The sequence below is a fragment of the Sphaerodactylus townsendi genome, linkage group LG01, assembly GCF_021028975.2.
Source record: "Sphaerodactylus townsendi isolate TG3544 linkage group LG01, MPM_Stown_v2.3, whole genome shotgun sequence".
In the NCBI taxonomy this organism is placed as follows: domain Eukaryota; kingdom Metazoa; phylum Chordata; class Lepidosauria; order Squamata; family Sphaerodactylidae; genus Sphaerodactylus; species Sphaerodactylus townsendi.
Genome location: NC_059425.1, coordinates 122,048,413 through 122,064,634, shown reverse-complemented (window position 1 = coordinate 122,064,634; position 16,222 = coordinate 122,048,413). Strand labels below are relative to the sequence as shown.

General features: G+C 39.0%; 1 protein-coding gene across 1 annotated transcript in view; it reads left to right on the top strand.

Moving 5' to 3' along the window:
• Nucleotides 1-16,222, top strand: part of FIG4 (FIG4 phosphoinositide 5-phosphatase) — an 88,025-nt gene that overhangs the window by 46,249 nt on the left and 25,554 nt on the right. The window contains exons 13-18 of the mRNA XM_048492888.1: nt 1,725-1,770; nt 3,775-3,923; nt 6,377-6,543; nt 10,634-10,772; nt 12,884-12,942; nt 14,899-15,046. Coding sequence (XP_048348845.1) covers nt 1,725-1,770; nt 3,775-3,923; nt 6,377-6,543; nt 10,634-10,772; nt 12,884-12,942; nt 14,899-15,046 — 708 coding nt within the window. The remainder of the gene's footprint in view (nt 1-1,724; nt 1,771-3,774; nt 3,924-6,376; nt 6,544-10,633; nt 10,773-12,883; nt 12,943-14,898; nt 15,047-16,222) is intronic.

Genomic DNA, 16,222 nt, shown 5'->3' with positions numbered 1-16,222 from the left:
AGGTAGCAAGCATCCTTGCCAAACACTGGCCATCTTTGATAATTTCCACCCCCTTACTTACATGATAGGGTAGGTAGCCCATACTGATATGGCTATGTTAATATTAAATATATGGCATTTACTGTAATCACAGAGATATGAATGATGCATTCAGATTAAAGCAAAAATCACATCGATTTGCAGATGAAAGGTGTTAAAACGTGGTTAAAAATTCCCCAGAAAAAAACTGAAATAAAAACCTGGGTATATAAAGGTTGCAGACTTTGAAATCTATGCAGGAGTCTGGATTCATTTTTCTGTTTGTTAAAATGATCTCCTCTAGTCATTGACTGAACTGTTGAAATCATACAATGTGCATGAACCTTCTAATAGGTTCAGGAGTTAGAACTGTCATCTCAAAAGGCTCCAGGTACATGAGGGAAAGGGACGCAAAGAGATGAATCATTATTGTTTCAGGTCTAATAGACTTGGAAAGGAGACCATGACAAGCCTTTTGAGGGTATGTGCACAGCCTATTAAGATTTTTGGGTTCTAGGTTCTTTTTGAACCTTAAACTTTCCCTTCAGTTTCCAGGTGTTCTACAGGTTACGAGTGTATAGGCTTTGGGATCACTGCTGTGTGGTATGTTTTGTGGTGCACAGAGAAATGATTGAGATCACTGAGGCTGATTTAATAAATACACAACTTATTTATTTACAGGTTAGTTTGAAAGGAACAATCCAGCAGCACAGGTCTCCAGGCAGAAACCTGGAAGAGTCACATAAATTTAAACTGGTTATGACTTCAGAGTGTAGTTAGACTTTTCTGTAATGCTTTCAAGTTTAAACAGACTTTTCTAGACTAGCCACTAGGTTGAATCCTCTCTCTCACACAGGATTCCCCTCACACCAACCTGTCTTTTCCCCAGAGTGGGACTAAATTGTACAAGGCCTGCTCATCACCAGAGACAAACCTAACAGTCAAGCACTCTCTTCTCTCTCAGAGGTAGAACTGAACAGTTCTGCCACTCTGCCAGGCAGAGCTACCCTTCCTTCTATCTGCTCTTTTTCCTGAGCCAAACCTGAGCTGTCACTACTCTCTTCCTAAGGCAGAACTCAACTCCATTCTCTCCTCCCTCCTGAAGATCCTCCCTCCTGAAGATGATTGGATGTTGGAGCAGCACTCCTGTGGTCTCATCTGAGTAGCTGATGATCCCTTCAGGGGCAGGACTGCCTCCTGTCTGTCCCAAAGACCAATAGGTTCAGTGCAGTTAGAGGAACTGTAATGTCTAGGCTAATTCCCGATGCTCTCTCTCTGCTTCTCAAGATCATTATGCAGTAGATCTGTCGGTAGAGAACAGGAGTGGATCAACTCAGTTCCTTGTGCTACCACTTCCCTGTCTTCTCCTGTCACATACACGGAAGGATAAGGAATAGGGGATGGTGGTGGATGCTTGGCTCCTGTCTTACTTGAGACAGTGGAGGCAAGGAGAAACCACTCCAGTTACCTGTTTTCAGAGGGAAGAAGAATGGGCTTCCTGACCCCCAGTATAATCCAGAACAGAACCCGACCTAAGTTGTGGATGTTCACTCCTCTTGGAGTTCATCATGGAATTCCACTTGTGATCTAACTGCAATCTACAGCTATTGCATACTTCAACTGTGTTGCTTTCAGACACCTCTGATGTTATCTGAAGATATTTCTTACAGTATGTGCCCTACCAGATACAATGTTCTGTCTTGCAGGTGGAATGAGTTGGGAGGATGTGTGATCCCCACTGGCCGCTTACAGGTATTGAACTGAAATTGATTTTAAAGCTGTTGTTTAATATAGCTTTGTACCTGGGCTAAACCAGCTACAGAATAACTGATATATTTTTCAGGACTGGGTGTATGTTATCTGCCTGTACCTGATTAATTATTAGTAATAATCCTCAAAACTTGAGTTGGGATACAGTTGTCCATACACATTTCTAGTTATAATCATGGCTGCATTATTTTTTTGGTCTTCATCAGTTCTAGGCCAGGTGTTGAAATTAGTGTGTGGGTTTTGCAAAAGAGAAAATATTTTTGCCAGTATGTTTAGTAAATATGTTTTTAAAACCCTTTCTTGTTCAGTAAGGGAGAGAATTATCTCTATTCAATATAGGACAGAGCTTTGTATAATTTTATTATGAAGGACAGTATTCACTGTTAATGTTCATGCTTTCAGGTATTCATAGTTAAGAAACCCAGATTTTTCTGTGAACAGCATAATTACTGCAATATGAGCTTTTGAATTCAGCTTTTAATCTTGAACCTACTGTTATGCAATGGTGTGACATAACTGAAATGAGAACAAATGCACACTAAGTGTCTATGGATTAAATCCAGGACTATGACAGGGCAGATGATTAACATGGGGGCTTTCCTGCCTCCCCCTTTCCCCATCAACTCCTGAGACCACCCAAAGGCTGCTACTGGACATTTCAGGAAATGCATAGGCAAAACAGCTTTTTGATCTGCGAGGCTGCAGTGAGGAGGGGGAGCAAGATAGAATCGTGTCCAATTTCCTGGTGCATTGGCAGTGTCTGTGTTGTGCTAACAAAAACGCCCCCAGCAAAAGAGGAATATGGCCAGTGATTTTACCTGGGGGTTCCTCCTCATTGCAGCCTTCCAATCCACGTGATTGTGATAACCTCCAGCTTTAGTTTTCAGAGGCCTTGGGAGGTGCCTGGAGGCAGGAAAGATCCAGGACTCCCCTTGCACTTGCACTTTATTGGATCCAGCCCAGTATAGATATTTCCTATGTAGTATTTATTGTATTTATTTAAAACATTTTATACTGCTCTTGTACCCAATCAGGGTCCACAAGGCAGCGAGCATAAAAAACATTATTAATAATTAAAATTCAGTTAAAATATAAAATTAAACCAAAAATGTTAGGCTTGTATTTCCCAAACCTTTGAGGAGCCTAGAGTGATAGTCATAGTTCTTCCCACTCCCCAGTTTGCTCTCACAACAACTTTGATAGTTGAACTGAGGAAACAAGTGACTGGACCAAAATCAGGATCTGAACCCTGGTTGCCCCACGCATGATCTTAATTCTAAATATATGGATTTGTTTTAGTTACTGTTCCTAATAGTGTACTGAAAAATATTTTAAGATTTACATCCAGGATTTTCAAAGTAAAAAATAGATGATAGACCTGGCAATAATCCAAAAATCTCAAGTATTTGGAAAAAAATGACTTTTGTACTTGAAACAATTTTAAGTTTGCACAGAATTGTTATCTGGATGCAAATTTGGGAGGCAAATGACAAGTGAAATATGTTTGAAGCTTTATTATTAGGTACTATTTGCTTCATTTATACCAGGGGTAGGGAACCTGCGGCTCTCCAGATGTTCAGGAACTACAATTTCCATCAGCCTCTGTCAGCATGGCCAATTGGCCATGCTGGCGAGGGCTAGTTCCTGAGCAGCAGTCTGACCCCTAACTTTCTTTTCAGTGGAGACCCAAAACAGCTTATATGATTCTCCTCCCCTTCATTTTATTCTAACAACCTTGTAGGGTAGGTTAGGCTGAGTGTGTGTGGCCAGCCCAAGGTCACCCAGCAAGCCTCCATGACACACTGGGAATGCAAACACAGTTCTCCCAGATCTCTAGCCTAACATTAATCACTATACTGCCCTGGATTACCCTCTAAGCATGCAGTTGACTTTGGTGCAAAATTATCCCAATTAAAAAGGTCATTGACAAATGATTGTTTTTTAATTAGTAGATCCTTACATTTATTAAATTAATTTCTTTATTAGACTGGAGTTCTTCGAACCAATTGTGTTGACTGCTTGGATCGCACAAACACAGCCCAATTTATGGTTGGGAAGTGTGCTTTGGCCTATCAGCTTTATTCCTTAGGGTTGATTGACAAACCCAATCTGCAGTTTGACACCGATGCTGTTAGGTAAGAAGGTCTACTATAATATAGTCTTTTTTTCTTCTGCAGTTTCTGAATCATGCTTTTCTAGTATCTGTATTTTTGCTTATAAAATATTTGTATTAAATAGAAATTAACTCCTCAAATGTAGTCGAAGGATCTGGGTGTAAATAAAGGTTGCTTTAATATGTTTTCACTTCCTTTACCTCAATGAGATTAACAACCCAATCCAGACCTCCTGGGCTCCACTGTTGAGCGGGAAGCCCAAAAATGAAATGAAAAATCTGACTGGCCAAAATCTCCCATACAGGGTAATGGACATAAATCACAAAAAATGTGGCAGGTGTCTGAGGCTGTCTCCATTGACGTGTGTGGGTTGGGAGGACAGTGGAAGCTGACTAAAGTTGGCTCCACCCCCTGCAATGCCCCCAGGATGCCCCTGACTATGCCAGGTCATCTTTCTGGCTGACAGAACTGAAAAATGGCAGCGGCTTCTGGTTGAGGCGGGCAGAGCCATGTGGAACCCACCCACGTACCTGCCCCATCTGATGGCGCATTTGCCCCTTGCTCTGGAAGGTGGGCGTCTGCAGTGGTGTAGGGTTGCATCAACTCCTACAGTGGGTTCCCCCTCCCCCTTTGGATTGGGCTGTATTATTATTTTATTTATTTATTTAATTTGTATACCGCCCGATCCCCGAAGGGCTCCGTATGAGTATCGTGTATTTCTATCAGTCTTTTACTGTATCAAGTCAGAACAGCTATCATCCTGCTATCCCTGCTATTGTTTATACTGGTGAATTTTTATGAAGATTAGTTTAGAATGTATGTTTCTCATTAGTTCTCTGGGATATTTTAAGCTGAAAGGCAGGATGTAAATATTTTGAAGACATTAAGACAATCAGGTTTTTTTTATTATTCATTGCCAAGTGTGAAATGTTATAATTAAATTTGACAAGTGAAGTATAATTTAATTTCAAAATACAGTTATATTCTTTTTGGTCCACAGACGGGATGATGCTTGGAGGATAACCTTAAGCTTTCTTCCTGCCACTATGTTTGTCCTGTCATTCCCAAGTTTAAGAACTTTCTTCAGTGCATTGTCTATCTCTGCTTCAAAGCAGGTTCCTGGGTCTGGGGAGAAGAGTCCAATGAATCATGCTCCTCATTCCTTCTTCCTCCCAAAGCTGCGTCTTTAGATAGGTGGTCATTTGATTATCCTGAAAAGCAAGTTTAGACTACCTTTGGGTTGGAGGCTATTCTGCCAGTAGAACCAATACTTGGAACAAGAAGTCCCTTCTCAGCTGCATCTCAGATAGCTGTTATTAAAACTCAGTGGAAACTTGCAAATTTGTTTCATAGAATCCAATGAAAGACAGAACTTCACGAGAGCTACCTTCTATTTACACAGTCCAATTCCCTCATTTGTGTGGGCTTTTTACATACCCAACTTTCTCCTGGTTTTCTTGACAGTTTAACCCCAAGCAAATTGGTTTGGCCATGGTTTTTCCATTTATTCCCATCCTATACATTCTCATAGTTGTGGAGTCCATTTATTTTCTTCCACATGTGCTTTGTATTGTCAGGATTTTCAAGGGAAAGTGTTGTAATTGACGGTATCATGCCACCCCTCCCCTTTTTAGTTTTTGCACATATTTATATTTGTATATTGTTGCAATGATAGGTTTCACAGATTATCCAGACTCTCAGATTTCATTTAAAAATCAGAAGTAAGTGTCTACCCTGTACCCTCATGGAGTTATAAGGGAAAAAAGGTATATCTCTATAAGGAAAGAGACTAGAGATTTCCTTTTTAAAAATCTGGGAATTCAGAAAACCTGCTAAATCTATCATTATTATGATATTTTGCTATATTGATACCAAGGTGGTATTTTTTAAACTCTCACAGAGACCTTGGGTAACTATATGTTTCTTGAATTTATACGATTTGATCTCTATAATATTTGTAGAGGCAAAAATATGTCCTGCTGTTCTGCTCATCTAAGTGTGGAAAAGGACCTCTTGCCCCAAATGCAGACTGCAGGCTATTCCTGAGTCATCTTTCGTATGCCTTTTCTTTTCTTTTTTCAAAGTGGATCATTGTCACTTAAAAGACCCCTCAAAGTACTCCAGTGGCATATTAGAGACAAACACAAGTTTTCATGAGTCACCATATGTCTGGGCCAAATGTTTCCTGGGGAGAAGCTGGCAGGGGCAGGGAAGGATGAAAAGATGAGTACAGGAGAGTAGATAAAGATAGGTAGGAAGGTAGATGGATGAGAAGAAGAGAAAAAAGCAGAATAGGGGAGGAGACTATAGGAAGTTGCAAGGGAAGGGAAAGAGGAAATAGTGAGGGAGGACTAAGGGAAAAATGAGATCCCCCCTCCCCCCACTGCCATGCAAGGCCTTGCAGGTTCCCAGCTTGCTAATTCTTGAAATAAGCAAGTAATATATTCTTAGCCATTTTATTCTCCTTGATTTAGATTATTTGAAGAGTTATACGAGGATCATGGTGATACACTTTCTCTCCAATATGGTGGTTCTCAACTTGTCCATCGAGTAAAAACCTACAGAAAGATAGCACCTTGGACCCAGCATTCTAAAGATATTATGCAAACTCTTTCAAGATATTACAGCAATGCTTTTTCAGGTAAGTGCAAGCTAAGAATTTGTGCCTAAATTTCCATCCTGTTGTGTATTAATAATTATCAGCAGCAGTCAGTCTTTGACAGTGAAAACTGCTTTTTAAAAATACTTGCAACAACTAGCTACATGGGCTGCATGAATTTTCATGATAGTACTAAAACTGGGTCACTCAAACACGGCTGACAGTTTGGAAGTCATTTTGGTCACAGAAATTTAAAATTCAGTGGCATAAACTCAGATTAAAGATTAAGTGGTGGGGGAAGAAATAGCCACTGCTATCCCTTAAGGAGTCCAGGAGCCAACCATCCCATCTACCATTTTTAGGCTGAGGGACTGGGCTTTTTTGCCTACAATGCTAGCAGTGATGAGAAGCCTTCAGCAGGAATAATGCAGGCATAATAGGTCCAGCAACATTTGGGCTTTTCTGTTAAAATGTAAAGGGCCATGATTGGAGTCCACCTCTGTCGCATCATCCCTATTAGTCAACATTTCCCTTCCCAAGGGAAGAGAAAAGTCAACTAATAGCTGTTCTCTGGGAAAATTTCTTCTCTTTCCCACCCTATTCCTGTGCCTCCGCAAAACTCTTCCTGTATTCTAGGAGATCAACTTTCATTATTCCTGCAACTTCAAGAGAGTCTGGAGTAATTTCAAGCTGACCCCAAACAGCTTTGTTATAATTTTGGCTTGATTATACCTGAAGGTATACTTCTATTGGGGAGAGGAGGGGAGGGGAGGCTGCAGCCCACAGTGAGAACTGGCATAGTTGCCCTTTTCTTTGTTGTTTATTTATGTAAAATATCGCAGAACTTCAAGTGGCTTGCAATAAAAATAAAACAGCGATGATTAAAAAACACACATAAAAGACCACAATTCAAAATCTTCAGTGATAAATACAAAATGAATTTGTCAGTTGTGAAAATAAACTAAACTGTCTTGAACTGCCTTCTAAATATGTCCTTGGAGATTCTGTTCCATAGTTGTAAGGCTGCCACTGGAAAGAACCTCTCTAATGTGCCACCAGATGAACTTCTTTGATTGGTAGAACAGAGGATCACCTTTCCTTGTGATCTTAATTAGAATAGAATAGAATAGAATAGAATCTTTATTGGCCAAGTGTGATTGGACACACAAGGAATTTGTCTCCGGTGCATATGCTCTCAGTGTACATAAAAGAAAAATACATTTGTCAAGAATCATAAGGTACAGCACTTAATGATTGTCATATAGGTCTAGTAAGCAATCAGGAAACAATCAATAGTAATAAAAACATAAAATGTAAAATCATAAAATAAAATAAAATGTCAGCACAGGCTATAGTCATACAGTCATAAGTGGGAGGAGATGGGTAATAGGAATGATGAAAAAAGTAGTGCAGTAATTATATAATAAGTATATAATAAATAGTTTAACATTATCGAGGGAATTATTTGTTTAACAGAGTGATGGCATTCGGGAAAAAACTGTTCTTATGTCTAGTTGAGATGAGATCCCCCCTCCCCCCACTGCCATGCAAGGCCTTGCAGGTTCCCAGCTTGCTAATTCTTGAAATAAGCAAGTAATATATTCTTAGCCATTTTCCCCCGCAGAAGCATATTATAGAAGAAGATGGTCCTTCAGATACCCTGGTATCTTCACGTTCAGATACCCAAACCTTGTTATCTGTTCTAGAAGGATACCAAACAGAATCCTCACACTGAAGTTAATATGCCTTGTTTTTGAAAGACTTGTATGTGTTCTTGTTTTCAGTAAAAAGACAGTGCCTTTGTAATTCCTTTTCAAGCAGACAGCAGTCAGTCACTAAAGTATGATTTTTCTGATGGGTGTTTAAATTGTTGATTTCTTTCACTTAATGTTGAGTACATTTGAAAAGCTATTCTAAAGTGATACTTCTGATCTATATTTGCTGCAGATTGCAATGTAAATGTTGCCGTGTGTTGTTACGGATTTCTGGAATCTAAAACTACTTGTTTATCAAGAAACGGGGCTGTACTATCAATTTCTGTTTAACTGGTATAGGAAAATAATCTGATTACTCCATCCACTTAATCATAGGGTACTATGGCTCCAGTCATATTAAATCTGATGCTTCAGGGTTGCTATTTTCTAACATTATGGGGCCACTGAAGTGTTTAGGCTAATTCAATTGCTTTACCTCATAAAGCTCCTGGTCATATATCTTTCCCCAAACAACATGCAAAAAATGTGCAGTAACACACGTACATACATTGTCCATAAAAAAAAAAATCTATACAGAGATTTCCCTAATTGAAGCATCAGTGGCTGAATCGAAAAAGGGAAAACTGCTAATGCTTTTGCCAGAGCACTATTTAGGTTTTAATAATAACCTAGCACTATTTTAGGTTTTGATAAAAACAATATATTTTAATATTATATATCATTTGTTACTTTCATTTTTACTTGACTTATTGCTTTCACTGTTGTACATTTTCCAGTGCATTTTAAACACTTTTAGGTTTAAATGAATTTAATTTTCCTTTGTTATGTCTAAACTGTGTATCGTGGTTTTTAGATGTCAGCTTTGTGGATTCATCTAGGTAAAGTGATGGCGAAACACACATATAAAAGATTAAAGATAGTATGTTCATTGAAAGCTGCTCTAATATTCAGTCACCTTTAAAAGAGAGATTGAATGCTGTGAGTAGTCCAATAGCTGCATTCTGCTTCAGGAGGAGTACAGAGCAGGGTTTACCTCTACCTCAGAGTGACCATTTAGGCCTGTCTCTACTAGTAAGCAATTCATATTCTCATTTTGGCAGATAGGTGTGGGAAAAGTTTATTACAATAAGCCCAATTTTCCCAAAATTATAAGAAGCTGCACAAAAATGATGTTACAGTGAGCCCCGATTAGTGTTATGTCTGCACTTTTATCACTAAAAGTCAATTTTATACTTAAACTGTCTGCTTCACAATTAAGAGATTTGGTTAAATAATTGTCCTAGAATTGTTCAAATGTTAAACAGGGACCAATCACTTTTCATTTTGTGTAAGTTTTCTGCCTTCTGACTATTGGATCTTGCGAATGGCTGCAATGTTAAGAAAAAAAATGCTTTATATTTAAGTTCACCATTGAACCCATCTTCATTGGATGGTATGGATAGATGAACTCATTTTACATTTACAGTAGAACTCCAGATAGGCTGAATAAATGGTGTAGTAGGAGGTGAATATACAGCATGTCTAGTTTAAATCCTATTAGAGACTGTGAGGAAAAAGTTAAGAGAAAAACAGAACACTGAAATGGATAAAAAACTTTATTGTATTGTCAAAGGCTTTTACGGTCGGAATCACTAAGGTGCTGTGTGGTTTCTGGGCTGTATGGCCGTGTTCTAGCAGCATTCTCTCCTGACGTTTCACCTGGATCTGTGGCTGGCATCTTCAGATCCACAGATGCAGGTGAAACGTCAGGAGAGAATGCTGCTAGAACACGGCCATACAGCCCAGAAACCACACAGCACCTCAAAAACTTTATTCTTCTGTTTCCTTTTGAGTAATGCTTCTGTAGACAATTTATAATTTATATTTTTATATTTATAATGCACTCCTACTGCATATTTATAATGCAATCCTCTGAACATCTTAGGATGGGCAACTATCACATTATACTACTGTAGAATTCTGTTTCCCTCTAAACAGCTTCAAGAGCAGCCTTTGGATTGTACCGTTCATTCGGTTTCTGTAGCATCATTATCACTGAGTTGACTGTTTACAAGTTAGCTATTTTACAGACCAGAAATATTCTAATTTCCATATAGAGACAGATAGGAATAACTGTGAGAAGGATTTTTTTAAAAAGGACTGCATGAGAGAAGAGTGCAACATGATGGCTTGGTTTGATGTGTAAATGAAGAAATATGAGTAAGACTTTTGTGTAAGAGGCAGTTGGAATTAAAATAAGACAGAATCAAACAGAGAGGGATGCCTTTCTGTCGAGCTGCAACATGTAGGTTGTATCATGTGCAAGAAATATATGCCAGCCACTGAAAATGGCATTGCTATGTCACTTTCCCCCTTTTTTGTTTAAATGCACTAAACCTGTATCCTGAAGTCATCATATTCTATTTTTCATATTCTAGATGCTGACAGACAAGATTCAATTAATCTGTTTCTGGGAGTATTTCAGCCTGAAGAAGGAAAACCTCATCTATGGGAATTACCAACTGATTTTTACTTGCATCAAAAGGACACAATTAATTTTATCCAGGCAAGGCGAAGGTATTTCACAGTTCTGCAACTTTTAAAATCATGTGAATATTGTTAAAGATTAGTGGTTCTATGCAGTATCAGGCTCAATATTCCCAAATAATATTTTATTATTTGTATTGGTATTCTGTCATGTTCCCTTTCAGAGCCACTAGGACCAGGACATCATACACAATAGAAATTAGGGTGGTGAGGGTTAGAAAAGTAGCACTGTTTGACCCTTCCTTACCTAAACTAAAGTTTAGGTTTTAGTTGGTTTATTGTAACATTTTATTGTATTATTTTTTAAAATTTTGTAAGCCGCTCAGAGCTGGATTATGGTTGGGAATGGGCAGGATATAAATTTAATAAAATAAAAATAAATGTTAAAAAACTGGCTTCAGATGTGCTGGAGCTCATTTACTTTTATTAAGCTACTTTTCAAATGCCATTTGCCTGAGAGAGATGGCTCCCTCCAACTCCCTCCTGTTGCTTGAGAAAGTTGTTGAAAGGGGGAAAACAGGCCCGGTATTCTCAAAATGCTAGCCCCAGATATTCTGGAATATTTCCAGAAATATTTGGGACCAAGATATTGGTACCATTCCAATGTAACCAAGCATACATCCTAACCGTATCTATCACAGGTATATTGATCCTCTCCAAACTAATTGTTCCCTAACAGCATCACCTCCATCTTATCTGTGTTCATCTTTAATCTGTTTACTTAATTTATATCGTCTGCATCAGTTTTCAGACCCTGATTTAGGACAAAAACAGCAGCTCCTTGACAGGCACGTAGATAAGCGGGGGGAGGTTTCCACGGGTTCCAACTCCTCCCATTACATGGCCAGCTTGCTTGAAACAATGCATGGAATGGAACAGCCAGAAAGTCCTCAGTCACCGAACCCACCCCATAAAAAATCTATACCTACATCACTGCTCCTGGACATTCTCTCAATAATGTATAGAACTATAGGTGTTATCAGATTCTCATATCTGTGTATAAAACGAATTGTGTCTCACTTCAGTTATCAGATTTGTGGAACTAATAATTGGTAATACAATTTTAAAATGAATGGTTGGTGTCCTGAACATCTCCTTATCACTGCCAAATATTGGCAGTTTTGAAGGAAGAATGCTAAAAAAAATTGCCATGTTCACTTACCAATTTCTTTCATGACATTCGCGCCATCGTGCTAATATGTATTCCTGGCAGACTTGTTATATTATGTTTTGTTCATTCTGTCACTGTGTTTCATGATATTCTTTTTTTTTCAGAAGCTAGTTTTGTGTTCTCAGTATTTAATAACATGGGGTTCCTTTAATATCAGCATATGCTTAAAGCTACTGTTACTTATGCATGTGTTCTTGCTGCAATACATTTAAATGTAATTCTGAATAGAAAAATAAAGTTTGAAGCACAGGCAAACTCTTAAATTTCAAACAGTTGTATAAAGCACAGTATGGCATCAAAAGGTTTTTGGAAGTTATTTTTGAACTTTTCATCTTTTTGAACTGCCTTTCAATTGTTAGGTATTGACATCATAACTGCAGTAATTGGTGTGAATGCTTGATAACAATATATATGTACTATGAACATCAATATTGCTCCAGTTGCCTGATTGACACAAGATACTTTAGCAAGGCACAGTTATGCAACTGAGACATTGTAAAGTCTTCTAGCCAAGATTGTTTTTCACCTTTTGACACAAACACTAGTTACCAAATCAGATTATTTTTCAATTAAACAAATGCCTGAAGTAGTCAGTTTCCTAGTGAATAAAATAGACCATCATTGAAATTCCTATGTACATCAGTGCCAATCCCTTTGCTGGCTGGGACAGATAGGACTTTGAGAACAGGTAAACTGTGATAGGAATTCCCATTCATGAGCAGATTCCATCTCTTGGATCTTGGCCAGGTATTCTGAACCAACCTACTTTCCTTCCTTCCTTCCTTCCTTCCTTCCTTCCTTCCTTCCTTCCTTCCTTCCTTCCTTCCTTCCTTCCCTTTTGTCACTCTAACTGTATTGCTTGTCTGGGTGTCAAGTTTGATTAATTGAAATGAAATAGGAGATTAAGGAAATCAAATACAATCTTGTAAAGATGATTTTAAAAAATCTTGTCTTTGTTTCACACCTAAAGCTACACTTACTGGTGGACTCCAGGTGTATTAAAACACTTGCCACTGCCTTTTGACGAAGGTAAGTGTTTGTTATAATTCTTTTCCATTTAAAGATTATAATTACGATACCAAATCATTGACACAATAACAAGAACTTTTAAATAGTAAAATATCATGTTTATGAGCATGTATATGGTGAACAAAACCAGTGTACTGATTAAGATATTGATAATGTGTGTGATCAAGTTCTAAAGTATAAACCTGGAGATTTTCTTGTCAAAAGGTTAATCAGAGGTTAGCAGAAAACACTTAAATGACCATTATGTCATAGAAAGTTGCAGCAGTTTTTAAATTCATGTATAGTATTTAGGATATGATTTGTATTGCCATGAAGTAGCAGAGCAAATAATAGGGCACAGATGCGAGTGTGTTGTTTTGTAGAACTTTACTACAAAAATTAATTAACCTAAATATATGAACAGCAAACTCCATTGATTCAAGTGCTCAATCTGGGTGTTGGCACAGTCTATATGAGCCTGTGTATCTGTCTCTCCTCTTTCCCTGGAGGAAGAAAGGAGAGCTCTTTCCAAAAGCTCATGTGATTCCAGGCATGTAACTTCAACAGTTAACTCTTGTTTGATTGAATGAAGCATGCACTTGTAAAGTCCTAACACTGTCTAATAATTCTCTCCTATTTGGAAATTCTAAAGGCAAACCTATAGAATTATAGCTGTCATTAGGTAATATGGTGAGTTATAATATGTGCTGAATACTCATTTCATCTTCAGTATGTAGCTGTTAGAAAGGTCATTCGCTAAAACCAGAACAGGCCAAATATGTATGGTATTTATTTTAATTGAAAGAGTTGATTCCCATGCACTCCTCCCTTGTTCATAACAATTGGTAGGCAGTATTCACTGTCTCCTCACTTAACATGTCTGTTCAGAAAAACTGGCAGTTGTGCTTGGTACTTGAAGACAGTAGAGCCCACATACATCCTTTTCAGATGATAAAATAAAAATGGAATTTATTTCTGATGCTATATTTGTACCATCCCTCGATGAGCACTGTCTGCCACCATCACCTAGGATAATTACGCTCTTCTAGTACATCCTCGGGTAAGGTCACAGATGTTTTCTGGGAGTGCCATCTTTTCCAGGCACAGAGGGGCACAATTTGACCTATCTTCCAGGGTGCCATTTACCTGACTTAGAATGTTTCCAGGAACCTGATATTTGGGGGAAAATTGACAGGTTTCCATATACATGTGCACCCCCAAAGAGGGCAAATAGTGGATTCCCTTGTGTCACACTGAAATGCAGAACAATGCTGTGTATTATTTTCTGGCTGTTTTTTTTCTGTTAACAACCTGTGAAGATTGGTTTAAGGTTTAAAAAGTTAATGCACAAAACTCATGTTGAACAACACCTTAATTTGATATTTTAATGACATGCGTACAGTAAAAGCTTTGCAATCCAGCACTTGATTATCTGGAAAACTTGGTTAACTGACATCACCTAGAGGGCATGCTTCTTCTCCACTCCAGCTGCCATACCCCCTGGCCTTCAGGTGCACGAGCCACCCTCTGTTGTCTCTCCAGCTGGCTGACTGGATGCCTCTGGCTGTTGCTAATCTTCTGACAGCCTGCACTGTCATCCTCAGGTGCCTGCTTCTTGCTCAGCCTACCTCCCAATTACAGTACCGCCAGTTGACGTCACCCTTGTGAGCATCTTTCCCCCTCTTCCTAGCTTGCTTCAAGCTGCTAAAAACCAGCTGTGCCAGAGGGCTTCCAGACAGTTGGCTAGTTCATTGGCTTGGGAGGAAGAGTCCTGCCAGATGTGGGGGCTGTTGCCATAGAATTCCCAAAGATGTGGGGTGTGGTTGGTGGTGTTCTTCAAGCAGGTGGCAGGGCAGAGCAGTAAGCCTTGGCATCTGTAACATTTGTTTAACTCACAATCCTTATAAATACCAAATAATAAAGCTTTTACTCGGTTCTTTGTGTAAACTATCTCTTACTAGGTTTTCCCTTTTGCAGTAACGTGTCCTGAAAACAGAAGGAAGCTAACAGTGAAAAAATTTCATAAATATGATGAAGAAATTGATATTCATAATGAATTTTTTCGACCTTATGAACTCAGCAGTTTTGATGACACTTTTTGTTTGGCAATGACAAATTCAATAAGGTATTTCTGTTTTTAAAGCAAATTGTAGCATTGGCAGCTGTATATTTCAAAAGTAAAATTTTGTTGAACTATCAAGAGTTTTCTTGGGTGACATAGATTCCAACTATAGCCTTAAAACAGCATCTCTTCAGGAAAAAATGGGTTCTTAGAATTTGCTGTCATTCCTACATGCTTCCCCCCCCCCCCCCCATTATGCTACTTTCTAAAGTGAAGGCTAGTGGTATGTTGTCCAGGGGCAGTGAGGGGTGCACACTTTCCAATACAATGGATCTAAGAGCAACTCAGAAATGTATAATCCAGCTCTTTGGAGAAACTGCTACCTCAGGAATATATGTGAGGGCCACCGATTCATCTGACTTGGCTGTAAGGTTGTGAGTCTGAAGATGCTGATTCATTTGAAAACCAACAGGTTGAAGCACCCAGCATCCTGGACTTTGGCAAGGAAGGACTGAAATCTCCACTAAACCACAAAGAGTGACTCTGAGATGAATTGTCACTTCCTTAGGCCCCTTCTGCACAGCAAATGTATAACAGACTGCAGTCAGAATAAAGGAACCTGTTTTCTTGTTTCTGCATTCGCATGCATCTGTGAAGGCAGTGATTGGAGCCCACAGAAACAATTGCATGGAGACATCTATTTTTAAAAATTGTTTCTCACCCATGCATAGCTATGCAGGCATGCACAAATGACCCCCCACAGCTATGCTGATGTCCCAGTATATGTCCATCTGCACCTGTGTAACTACCGGGGGGGGGGGGGTAGAAGGCAAATAAAGTGCCTCCTGCCTGGCCATTCACTCGTGAGCGGCTACAACCTGGGATTTTTGAAAATAATTGCTTGTTTAGCAATTTTCAAGAATCCCAGTTTGGGGGAAATAACATGAGGCAGACTCGTTTGAGGGATGGGATCTGTGCAAAGTCCCCCACCCCCCGGTGGGTTTTTTAGCATCCTACACCCATGTCTACTGACCCATATGGAACAGGCCTCTGTCTAATTTACCACACAGGATTGTTGTAAGGATAAAAAGAGTAAAGGAACCCAGCATATGTCCCCTGTCCAGGTTTCTGGGAGTGAGGAAAAAAATGTAATAGATGCTTAGAAAGAAGAGCACAATGTAAATGTACAAAAAAACCCACCAAAAAACCTACCACTTTTGAGATGTTGAACCTAGGCAA